Genomic DNA, 12,365 nt, shown 5'->3' on the forward strand with positions numbered 1-12,365 from the left:
GTGATGAGAAAATTTTGATCAACTTGAGCAAATATAAGGGTGATCGAGTAATGGTGATGAAAAATAATTCAAGAATACCAATAACTAATATTGGCAAGACAGTGTTCGTGCCTCGTCATATCTCGAGACAAAGTGCAATTTCAGAATGTCTACTACATTCATGTAATTCCAAGTAGTGTTACAAATTGTTACTAACAATTAATTTGGAATTGTTGAGCACTTTCCTCCTCATTAAGGTTCATGCCAAGTCTTGTACTGAATGGGATGTGCCCTAAATTCCAAAGTCCAAGTCAAAATTGATGTTCCAATGTACAAAATATCTTAATCTTTGCCCAGTCAATATTACCATTTGCCTTTTATGCCAGGTAAGCCCATTTTCTTGCGTAATCCACCTATCCAACGATCCATTCACCATGTACTCATAGATTAGAAGCCTGTGGCTTTTTTCGGCACAAAATCCAATGAGTTTTACCAGATTGATATGGTGAATGCCACTGACTGTCTTTACTTCTGTTAAGAATGATTCCTTTACTTGACCTACACCATCCAGATGCTTCACAGCTATTTTGGTGCCATTGCTCAGTGTTCCTTCATATACAGAGCCAAATCCTCCTTTCCCGAGCTTTCTGCTGAAATCATCTGTAATTATTTTCAGCGCATTGTAAGAGAATCGAGTTAGGATTCCCGGTAAGATTGGTTCTTGTTAAATTAGGTCTTAGGCCTAACTCACACTCCAAAAGCTAGCTCAAAGGGAGGAGGATTGCCCAAACCTTATAAGAAGTCTACCCATCTCATTAACCACCGATGTGGAACTTTTGTCATTCTTTAACACCCCACCTCACGCCCAGTGCTTAGCATTTGGTGCGTGGGCAATTTTTGATTTTGAGGGCCCCAACATCGGGTTAGACGGGCCCTGCTCTGATACCATGTTAAATTAGGTCTTAGGCCTAACTCACAACCCAAAAGCTAGCTCAAAGGGAGGAGTATTGCCCAGGCCTTATAAGGAGTTCACTCATCTCATTAACCACCGATGTGGGACATTTGTCATTCTTTAACAGTTCTAGATCCAGAAAATCACCAGCTTTGCGTTTCTCCGATCTCTTTTTGGAAAGAGCAGAGCAAACTGAAAGAATCAAAATTATCCTAATCAAAGTACATCCTATGATAACTTTGAAAGGCGATTTCTGTCTAGGGAAAATGACCGGTGCATTTGGGGAATTCTGCACCTTAAGAAAAGTTGTTCCTACTGCAACGTCCATGAGAGAGAAGACTTCATTCAGTAACAAACAGTTCCCTCCTAGACTCATATTCAGATACGGATCATAAACAGCAGCTTTGCAAGAACAGTTACTCAGACATGCCCTTTGGCAATCTTCAATCTTTTTCCCCTCAATCCAAAATACGCTCGAGTTTAGTTCATGACTGAACTCAAATGAAAAATATGCAGTATTCTTTAGCTCTACAAGACTATGATACTGTGAAGAGACACAAGAAATGGGCGTCAGCTCAGTGCCTCCGAGATTTGGCTTCCTCTCAGAAAATGGCCTGAAGAAGTTGACTTCAGCCGGACAAGTACATTGTCCTTCATTTGCACAAATGCTGTATCTCCCACACACCATTGGGTAGCCACAGTCAGAGAGTGTCAAAATGTCACATACCTCTTTCCAATTAAGGCCGAGCATATTATTTTCAAGGTTGTCCAATTGATATATGCGTAAATGTCCATCATGCCCAAGCTGTATGTATTGAGCTATCGATGTAGGGGGATATTGTAAAGCAGTAAGGATATGACCATCAAAACTCCAATAAGGACTATCAGGATTATCTGAAGTGTAGTAATACTGAGGTGGATCAGAATCTATGTATGTGGCCCAGCTTCCATTGAGAACAGTAAGAGAAAATAAACCTTGACTCGAATTGTCTGCTGAAACGCTTTGTTGAAGTTGCTTTTAGTTACTTTTAGCAAAATAAGTTATTTAGTTTGAATAAATTTGAATTTTGAATTTTAGTTAGTTTGTTTATGTTGTTGCGATATTTTAGGGTGTTTAAATTTTAAATTATGCAGATTATGTGTTTTATGTTAGCTATTTAAAGCCCCTCAATGCTTAATAAAATCATTGAAAGTCATTTCAATCCATTGAGAGACATTTTCAATCTTCTTGTGCTGTCCCATTTTTTAAAAAACACCAACAGTTTGCTGTTAGCTTCTGACCAGAAACCAAATTCTGCCCCGGGAGCAAACAATCTGTAGGATGATCAAAAGACTGCCAAACTGTGCGGTTGGTCGTATCAAAGAGCACGAGATTCCCCGTTTCTGCCAAGTTTAAGCCAGAAACAGATTTTCCAGTAGTATTACTGGACCAAACAAGAGTGCCATCAGAGTCTGCCAAGACCAAGTTGCAAGGTTGCATTGGCTTTCACTGGACGGTCTCGATTATCAGACCAAACTAAGTGTCCTCCCTCTATATAAATGGTCTCACCGGCGGTGCTGTTGTAGACTACTAATGAGATACCAAGAAAGCATTCTGTCGGATAGAAATTGCAAGAGAAGTCGTAGAGGAATTGTAGGCCAGTATTTCATTCCGAAGGATGGGTGTATAAGTAAGTTTGTTGATCCATAAAGTGGGAACACCGGAAATGAAATTCACTAAACGTTGGGATATAGCGAATTGAGAAGAACAGAAGACAAGATAAATGAAGAAAAGGATACGAAAATATTGTCTATGTTCTTCCATCATTGCTTTCTCAACAAAGCCAAAGCTAATAGAAAGATTACGGGTGTGTTCGGTATGAAGGAAAACATTTTCCGGAAAATGTTTTCCAATTTTCTCATGTTTGGTTGGGTTAAATGTTTTGGAAAATGTTTTTCAAATCAACTCATTTTCCTCAAATTTGAGGAAAATGACTTCCCTTCAAAACTTAAGGAAAACATTTTCCAAAACTCTCTTCCAACTTCCAATTAAAAAAAAAATTGTTGAAAAAATCAATTTATTTGTCCCTATCCTCAAACCAGCCCCCCACCCCACCCCTACCACCCCCCCAAAAAAAATTTTAAGTTTGTTTTTAAAAAATATTTTCAACTTCAAAATTTCATTTTTTCACACTACCCTTGACCCCCCCCACACACACCTCTTACCCAGCCCCCTACCAGCCCCCCACTCCCCAAAAAAAAAAAATGTAAGTTTGTTTTTAAAATATTTTCGATTTCAAAATTTCATTTTTTCACCCCTACCCTCGACCCCCCACCCACCCACCCCTACCACCCCCCCCCCAAAAAAAATTTTAAGTTTGTTTTTAAAAAATATTTTCAACTTCAAAATTTCATTTTTTCACGCTACCCTTGACCCCCCCACCCACCTCCTACCCAGCCCCCACCCCCCACCCCCCAAAAAAAAAATTTAAGTTTGTTTTTAAAAATATTTTCAATTTCAAAATTTCATTTTTTCACCCCTACCCTCGACCCCCCCACCCCCTACCAGCCCCCCCCCCCGCCCACCACCACCACCCCAAAAATAATTTTAAGTTTGTTTTACAAAAATATTTTCAATTTCAAAATGTCATTTTTTTCACCCCACCCCCTACCAGCACCCTCCCCCCACCACCCCCAAAAAAAATTTTAATTTTGTTTTTTTAAAAAAAAAATCAACTTCAAAATTTTATTTTTTCACCCCAACCCTCAACCCCCCACCCAGTCCCTACCAGCCCCCCACCCCACCCACCCCTTACCAGCCCCCATCCCCTCAAAAAAAAATTAAGTTTGTTTTTAAAAAATATTTTCAACTTCAAAAATTCAATTTTTCACCCCTACCCTCAACCCACCCCTACCACCCCCCACCCCACCCCCAAAAAATTTAAGTTATGTTTTTAAAAAATATTTTCAATTTCAAAAATTATTTTCTACCCTAGTAAAAATAAAAGATATTTCTCAAAAAAAAAAATCATTCATAAATCAAACACTAAAAATCTTTTCCGAAAAATATTTTCTACTCACCAACCAAACATGAGAAAATAAGTCAAAAATCAACTTGTTTTCCAAGAAAACATTTTCCTTCATACCAAACACACCCTACATGTATCGGTTTATTAGTTACTACTCCCTCTGTCTTCTTCTTGTTCGTATTATGTATAAGTAGGAGTGGCAAACGAGCGAGTTGAGTCGAATATGAGCTGATCGAAAATGAGTTAATAAAAATGGATAAAATACTCTGTTCGACTCATATTTTAAATGGGTAAAAACGAGTTCCCCAATGGATAATATGGGTATCCATATTTACCCATATTATTATAGGGATCATGTTAAAAGCTTCAAAAGCAAAAAATACTCTTCAACCCACACCCCCACCCCACCTCACCCCATCCCCACGAAAAAAATACTTAGAACTTTTAAATTTAACCTGCCCACCCCCATCCCTACCCCCAACTCCAACGCCTCAAAAATTATTATTTTTTACTACTCCGACTCCCCCCCCCCCCACGAACCCACCCACCCCCAACCCCAACGCCTAAAAATTAAATTTATTTTTTTACTACTTTGATCACCCCACCACCACTCCCCCCACCTCCCCAACCCCCAACCCCAACGCCTAAAAATTAAATTTATTTTTTTATTTATATTTTTAAAAGAAATTAAATTTATTTTTACTACTTTTATCACTCCCACCACCACTACCCCCCTCCAGCCCCCCACCACCCCCCTTCCCCCTATTTTTTTACCACCCACCTCTAATCACTTTTCTTTTTTTATGAATGAACATTTTTTACCCATATTACCCATTTAACTACCCACTTTTAAATGGGTATTTGAGTATGACTCGTTTTTACCCATTTTTGGGCAAATTACAGAAATCACATATTTTTAAGGCAAAATTACAATATATCCCTTAAAAGTTTATCATTATAGAAATCCCTCAAACGGATACAATAATATAAGCGCTGATACATTAATCTGATGCGCGAGATACATTAATCGTTAATTAAGATACATTACATTTTATACATGATATACTAATCTGATGCGCTTTATGAGGGAATTTGGAGATTTGTAAAACTTATAGGGGATAATGATAATAAGTAAACTAAAAGGCGGGATTTCTGTAATTTTTCCATGTTTAAATAAGTTGGATACCCAACCCATTTAAAATGGGTAAATATGAGTGGATACACATATTAAATACCTATTTTGCCACTTCTATGTATAAGTAATAGATAAGTATCAAAAGCACACTTAAGTTAAATTAATTTTAATCTCATATTTAAACTATCACTTATTACTTTGAGAATGCTCTCTCTATTATTTAATAAAAGAGATTAAGTTTTGTGCACTGTCAGTGTAGTAAATTTCTACACCATCAGGTAACTTACTTTAATAAAATATTATAATTATAAAAAAGAAAAGAAAATAATATCAACCATTTACTAAAAAGAGAAGAAGAAGAATATCAATAGTTGAGTCCTATTTGGATTCTAACCAAATATAATTCCGTAATTAAATTATTTTCTTTCCAAGATTAATACAATAATTAGGTTTATCGTAGGTTTTCCCTTAAGATCATCGCTCATGTAATTCTTCAAACATCATACTTTCTGAACCTAGTAAGAAATAATTTTTAGAACTTCAAACATTCTAAAACTTGACAAGCTTCTTCTACTCAACGGTATGTCGCGAGAACAAATTTCTTATATTTTCTTGTTTATAAGCATGAAAAAACTCCTTTTGAACAAATCTTCATTAGCAAAATAATTCAATGTACCAAAAATAGGTGAATATAGCATCGAGAGAGGTGAATATTGCATTTAAAGTATTGTCATATCGTCTCTAATTCTTCTGTTCTACACCAAGTTATTGGGAAGAAATTTTATTAGTTTAACTTCCACTACTGAATATATTTTCCAAAGGAAGTGTTGAATAATAAATAGACATATTCATAATTTTAAGTTATCTAACATTCATAAATGTATTTTGCAGCATCAATGGAAAACTCAAATTTAGATGAGCAACATACAGAAGTTGAAGTTTCATTAGAAGAAAGTGATAGGGAAGAAACAAGACAGATTGTTTCCGAAATAGGAGTTGGAAATTCGAGAGACCCCTATATCGGTAAGGAGTTTCAGTCACTTGATGATTCATTTAAATTTTATCTCGAATATGCTCATCGTAGCGGTTTTAGTGTACGTCGAGGTCGTATGACTAAGTCAAGAAAAGATAAGTCAATAATTGGTCAAGAGTTTGTCTGTTCAAAGCAAGGATTTCGTTCAAAGAAAAATTTAGAAAGTAATAAACCACGAGATGAAACCAGAGAAGGATGCAAAGTGTTGTTATATATGTCAAAGAAAGAAGAAGGTAATTGGGTTGTTTGTAGGCTTGTTGCTAAGCACAATCATGAACTTGCATCTCCAAATAGTCAAAAATTCTTGCGATCAAAAAGAAAAAAATCTGATGCCCAAAAGAATCTTATTGATTTACTTGATAACTCTGGAGTTCGTCCAAGTAAAATAGCATCAGTGTTGATGAATCAAGTTGGGGGTATAGATCGACTGAATTTAACAAGTCAAGATATCCAGAATTATTTGCAAACTAGAAGACAAAAAAATCTTGAAAAAGGAGATGCACAATTAATGCTACAATATTTCCAAAGGCGTCAATCTGAAAATCCAGGTTTCTTTTATGCAATTCAAATGGATGTAGATGGTCATTTAGCTAATTGTTTTTGGGTTGATGCTAGATCTAGGATTGCTTATAAGAATTTTGGGAAAGTAGTTGTTTTTGATCCTACATATCTGACAAATAAATATAAGATGCCTTTTGTTCCATTTACTGGAGTTAACAATCATTATCAGTCTATTTTGCTTGGTTGTGCTCTACTTTGGGATGAAACTCAAGACACTTTTGAGTGGTTACTTCGTACTTGGCAAGAGGCAATGTTCGGAGTTGCGCCTCATACAATCATAACAGATCAAGATTCTGCCATAACAAATGCAGTTGCAACAGTATTTCCTAACACTAAACACCATTTTTGTATGTGGCACATAACAAAGAAGATTCCAGAATATTTAAGTCATGTTTATCATCAGTATGTTGATTTTAGTAGCAAGTTTAGTTGGTGTATTCATGGTACAACCACTCCTGAGGAATTTGAAACAATGTGGATAGAAATTATGGAGATGTATAATTTAGGAGAAAATAGTTGGTTGCAGAGAATATATGCAATTCGTGAAAAATGGATACCAGCATATGTGCGTACTACTTTTTGTGCAGGCATGTCAACAAGTCAAAGAAGTGAGAGTATGAACAAATTTTTTAAAGATTATTTGAATTCTAGTACTCCAATGAGTATATTTGTGGTGCAATATGATAAGGCTATTGACGCTAGATATGATAAAGTAAGAGAGAAGGATTACAAGACAAAACATTCAAGGCCTATCTTGAAAACTTTGTATCCTATGGAGGATGAAGTGGCGAAGGAATATACAAGAAAGATATTTCAGATTTTTCAAGAAGAACTAATTCAATCTCAAAAATTTATCTCTGAAAAGATTGAGGTTAAGGACGGAAGAAACATCTATAAAGTGCATCAACTTCAACGACAAAAGCCGACATACATCGTTAGTTTGGATCTTGCATTGAAAAGAGTTGTTTGTTCATGCCACAAATTTGAGTTCATGGGAATTCTATGTAGACATGTACTAATGGTATTTATAAAGAAGCAGATTCACTCACTTCCGACATATTATTTATTAGATCGATGGAGTAGAAATGCAACCAAAGAAAGAGCTAATGATCCACCAAATGAAACAAAAAATTTGAAATCTTCTACCTTATGGTTTAATAACATTATGATACATTCTATTGGGCTATCTGAACGAGCTACAAAGTCTGAAAAACATTATCAATTTGCACATCAAAGATTATTGCAATTGTGTGAAGAACTTGATGAACTTCCTTATGAATCAGAGGAAGATTGTGTTGTATCAGGTGGTCCAGGTAGTGAAAAATATTGTGAAATAATATCATGTGAACAAAGTCAAGATACTACTCTGCTTGACCCTCCAGTAGCGGCAACTAAAGGGCGTCCAAGATCTTTGAGAATGAAAGGTGCTTTGGAAGTTACTCAAAAGACCAAAAAAGTTACTTCTCAGAAGCAAAAAAGGCAAACGAAAAGTATGAAATTTAAGAGAAAGGAAACAAGGTAATTTCACTTTACACAATAAATATTATTTCTATTGCGAGTTATTGTTGTTATAACTTCTAACATTTTATGTGCAGTTCAAATTATAATGTCGAAGTCGAGCAGAATGGTACAACAATATCTAACGAGGCTCATTCAATGGTAATTTTTTGTATACTAGCTTATGTCAGTTGGCTTACTTTTCATATACCTTCTTCTTCAACTAACAGAATTCTTTCAAATTTTATCATTTAATTTGTCAGCAGTTTCAACGATATCCAGAATATTATCAAGGATTTATTGAGAACACTGATTGTGCTTATGCCACATCATTTACGGTAAGAACTATTCATTTTTTATTCTATCGTTTATATATTATGTACATGCTAAAGTGTGTGTTGATGAATTATAACTCTTCCTTTCAGGAGTTGATGAAAGCAGCTTCAACTCCATTCCAGCAACACCATCCTAGTTAGTGAGTAAGAAGATGAAGGATTTGGAGCTTTGAGAATATAGGAAATAAGAGGAAGCAGTTATTTAGATTTTAGTTTATTAGTTTTCTTTGAAATTTTTTAACTTTTGAATAGTACTTTCATTGTTTATTTTGACATGTATATGGGATAAAATTATATGCTTGTATTGCAGTTTGTCCTCTATTTTTGGGTCAAATCAATTATATTTTTTGTTACGTGTGAAAATAGATGCACTTTATATCATTCGAAAATGAGCGTAAAATGTAAGATTTCTCTACAAATCAACAAATTTTACTCTAAAAATAGCTGATGTTATAACATGTGTTGTCGAAAACCTTAATAAAAACTAGCTATGCCATAATACAATTATATACAAATAGTTTTCTGGTGGTGTAGAAAACTTGTTCCTTTACGATATGCAAACTTATATGATGCTCCAGATGTGGTTGAACTTTTTACCTCATCCTCCTCCCCAACCAGCTGTTAATAGCATCATGAGTCTATGAGTTTCCTCTTCATTGCTTAGTTTCAAAGATGTAAAACTTGAGATATATATATGTCAAAGATCATAAATATAATTAAAATCACTTATTCGATAAATTTTTATTGATAAATAGTATCAGAATGATATACATGAATCTGAACTTATATTAGAATTTAGATTCTAACAAGTCCAACAAGTTTGTCATACATAGAATGAAACTTAAATTTCATACAATAGTACAAATTGTGAAATACATTTACTATAAAGCGTCTCTCTTTTCTTTTCGAAGCATTTTCCATTCCTTTTACCCCATATAGTATATATGTTGCTTGGGGTGGACAAGAGGAGTTGTATATGCATCGTTATCGATCATTGTGAAGATAGAAATATGTCTCAGCAGGAGCTAGAAGGAGCATCTTCGGATGACTTGGTTCAGAAACAATGGGAAAGAAGAGGTTACCTTGGCGTGCATACAGAAGCAGAACGACTATAGCTTTATTGATCTTCATATCCCTGCTAGTCGTGTCAAAGCAGACGACATGAATGATCTTAGCTCATTTGGCTGATTAGTATGGTTCATGAGAGCTCAACTCACTGTGGAACAGAACACAATTATTCCCAATATTGAGAACTAAAGGGGTTCACAAATGCAAGTATTTCTGCAAGGCTTTTCGAGGAGCTTGTTGGTGTTCTGACGCCACTCGGGGATGATGAAAAAATATGCTCCATGAGCATCGATAAATCATGTTCCATGAGCCACCAACCAACCAAAAAACAAAACTCAATAGACTCCTTACGTGAAAATTTACAGAAAGAGAATCAGTAACTCATTCATAACAATAAAATTAATTCAGAATATGATCAATCTGTCCAAAATAATTTAGGTAAATTATGTCTCTTAAAGTTGAAAGCATTACAGAGAAATAGGATTAGTAACTTAATTCTATTTTCTCTTCCCATCTATTGTTAGATCAGGGTATTGATAAATTATGCCCACATAAATGGTATGAAGAGCACCATCATCTATAGGAAGATTGAATGAATTACTCATAAACAATGAAATTCTATTAGAGTAAATTGATTGTGCAAATAAGACACATTAATCACATAATAATTCTAAAATTAAATTATTAATAAAGAGAGAATAGTTTCACTAACATAGATCTACTGTACTCACATAGCAAAATAGGTTATTGAATTTGACACTTTGATTCTGCAAATTCACCTGCAAATGCTTTCTTTATACTAATCAATAAAATAACCATTAGTTAATTAGAGTGAAAAATGATAAAATAAAAACAAAATCATAACCCTCCATGAGTACGAATAAACAAACAAAATTGGAATATCAAGATATGCAGATCAGAAGAAAACATAAAGAGGAAGTAGGTCAAATGTGATATGCAGATTGAAAAAAAAAGCATAAAGAGGAAGTAGGTCAAATGCGTATAAGAAGGAGTAACTGCCGCTGAATATCAGCTATTTTAGAGGGATAAAGACAGGATTTTAATTTCTAGGAGAGAGAGAAAAAAAAGTTAATTTTAATTTTATATTTCTTAAAAAAGATTAGGGAGAAATTAAAATTACATGATGGTGTAGAAATTTACTACACTGACAGTGCACAAAACTTAAACTCTTAATAAAAACCTTGACACATGACGACATTCTTCATGGATAAAATATTCCACCTTGACAAAAATTAAATAATACATTATTAATATTAATCAAAAATTAAAGATTAAAGTATTACTATCCCCTAAAAAAATGTTTTTTTTAAAAATAAAATTTAAATTATTTTTCTTACTCCACTTCACCACCTCCTCCCTGTACACCCCCTACCCCCCTCCACCCCATAATCTTATTTTTTTTTTTAAAAAAATCTTTTATAATATATTTATAAAAATATTTTACATTTTATTTTATTAAGTTTTTACCACTTAACAATCATTATATTTTAGAAATTGCAGGTTCAAAATGTGTATGTATTATTGTTTTACGTATATATCTATTTTCGTGTTAAAAATATTGAATTCGGTTGTTTTAAAGTGTTATTACTTTCCTAACGTCTGTTCCTGTAACACTCATTTCATTCACTCAAATGTTCACATGTGCAACAATCCGTAAGTAGATAATCATGTAACGTTTACATGTCAATGGCTTTCATTTTATTATTTTAACAGCAATGTTACAAATTGTTACTAACAATTGACTAGCAAGTCATGTCACCTTTTTTTATCGAAAACAAAGTCATGTCACTTTCCTCCTCAATCAGGTTTAAGTCAAGTCTTCTTCTGAATGGGACTGGCTATTAATTATTGTTCAACTGTACAAAATACGGTAAAACTAAATGGCACGATGGTTTTTTTGTGGCACGACAAAGGATAAAAGACCACAATACCCTATTGGCTATAAAACCATCTAAATTTTCCTCCAAAAATAGAATCATCTTTGACCTTCTTTTTTTTTTTTTAAATATCTTTACTTTCTCTTTTACTTTTTTCATTTTAGCTCTCAATCTAGAAAATGTTTTTTAGTTTTCTCATGTTTGATTGGCTTAAATATTTTGGAAAATGCTTTTCAAATAACTTATTTTCCTCAAATTATTTTTTTTTCCTTACCTCACTCCGTACCTGACCCTCACCGTTCAAAAAAAAAAATTAAAAACTTATCACATCTTTCAGCATTTTCTGCCCTGTTTCACTGACTGTACGGCAAGTAGTGGAACCGCTGAATATACAGGGAGGGCTGCCTGATCAAATAATGAAAGCTTGGTTGGTGATTATTAAAATGATAGGTAGTTGATTCGGGATGTTCCAATCACATGACCGGTGATGAGAAAAATTTGATGAACATAAGCAAATATAAAGGCGATCGAGTAATGGTGACGGAAAATAATTCAAGGATACCAATAACTAATATTGGCAAGACAGTGTTCGTGCCTCGTCATATCTCGAGACAAAGTGCAATTTCAGAATGTCTACTACATTCATGTAATTCCAAGTAATGTTACAAATTGTTACTAACAATTAATTTGGAATTGTTGAGCACTTTCCTCCTCATTAAGATTCATGTCAAGTCTTGTACTGAATGGGATGTGCCCTAAATTCCAAAGTCCAAGTCAAAATTGATGTTCCAATGTACAAAATATCTTAATCTTTGCCCAGTCAATATACAGAGGGACCTCAAAAAACTTTTTCAATGTGCTATTTTTTTTCAAACTTAATTGACTATGAGTGTGTTTGT

At 34.2% G+C, this 12,365-nt stretch overlaps 3 protein-coding genes and 1 pseudogene across 3 annotated transcripts in view; 3 read left to right on the forward strand and 1 right to left on the reverse strand.

Moving 5' to 3' along the window:
- LOC125839130 (cytochrome P450 CYP72A219-like) overlaps positions 1-12,365 on the forward strand; it is a 96,642-nt gene that overhangs the window by 3,657 nt on the left and 80,620 nt on the right. The window lies entirely within an intron of this gene.
- On the reverse strand, positions 272-3,736 carry LOC125839120 (G-type lectin S-receptor-like serine/threonine-protein kinase SD2-5; annotated as a pseudogene).
- On the forward strand, positions 5,953-7,097 carry LOC125839121 (protein FAR1-RELATED SEQUENCE 5-like). Its single transcript, XM_049518090.1, has 2 exons — positions 5,953-6,987; positions 7,089-7,097. Exons 1-2 carry the CDS (start codon positions 5,953-5,955, stop codon positions 7,095-7,097), a joined length of 1,044 nt encoding a protein of 347 aa, XP_049374047.1.
- On the forward strand, positions 7,258-8,641 carry LOC125839122 (protein FAR1-RELATED SEQUENCE 5-like). Its single transcript, XM_049518091.1, has 4 exons — positions 7,258-8,186; positions 8,264-8,327; positions 8,429-8,503; positions 8,591-8,641. The coding sequence occupies exons 1-4, from the start codon at positions 7,258-7,260 to the stop codon at positions 8,639-8,641; spliced, it is 1,119 nt and encodes a 372-aa protein (XP_049374048.1).

Source organism: Solanum verrucosum, unplaced genomic scaffold (genome assembly GCF_900185275.1).
Source record: "Solanum verrucosum unplaced genomic scaffold, falcon-dt-bn FXZP01000526.1, whole genome shotgun sequence".
Taxonomy (NCBI): domain Eukaryota; kingdom Viridiplantae; phylum Streptophyta; class Magnoliopsida; order Solanales; family Solanaceae; genus Solanum; species Solanum verrucosum.

Bases quoted from the DNA above. Each gene is read 5' to 3' on its own strand.
- LOC125839121 (XM_049518090.1), top strand. From the start codon at position 5,953: ATGTATTTTGCAGCATCAATGGAAAACTCAAATTTAGATGAGCAACAT.
- LOC125839122 (XM_049518091.1), top strand. From the start codon at position 7,258: ATGTCAACAAGTCAAAGAAGTGAGAGTATGAACAAATTTTTTAAAGAT. The intron at 8,328-8,428 runs GTAATTTTTTGT...TTAATTTGTCAG, and splicing joins CTAACGAGGCTCATTCAATG to CAGTTTCAACGATATCCAGA. The intron at 8,504-8,590 runs GTAAGAACTATT...TCTTCCTTTCAG, and splicing joins CTTATGCCACATCATTTACG to GAGTTGATGAAAGCAGCTTC.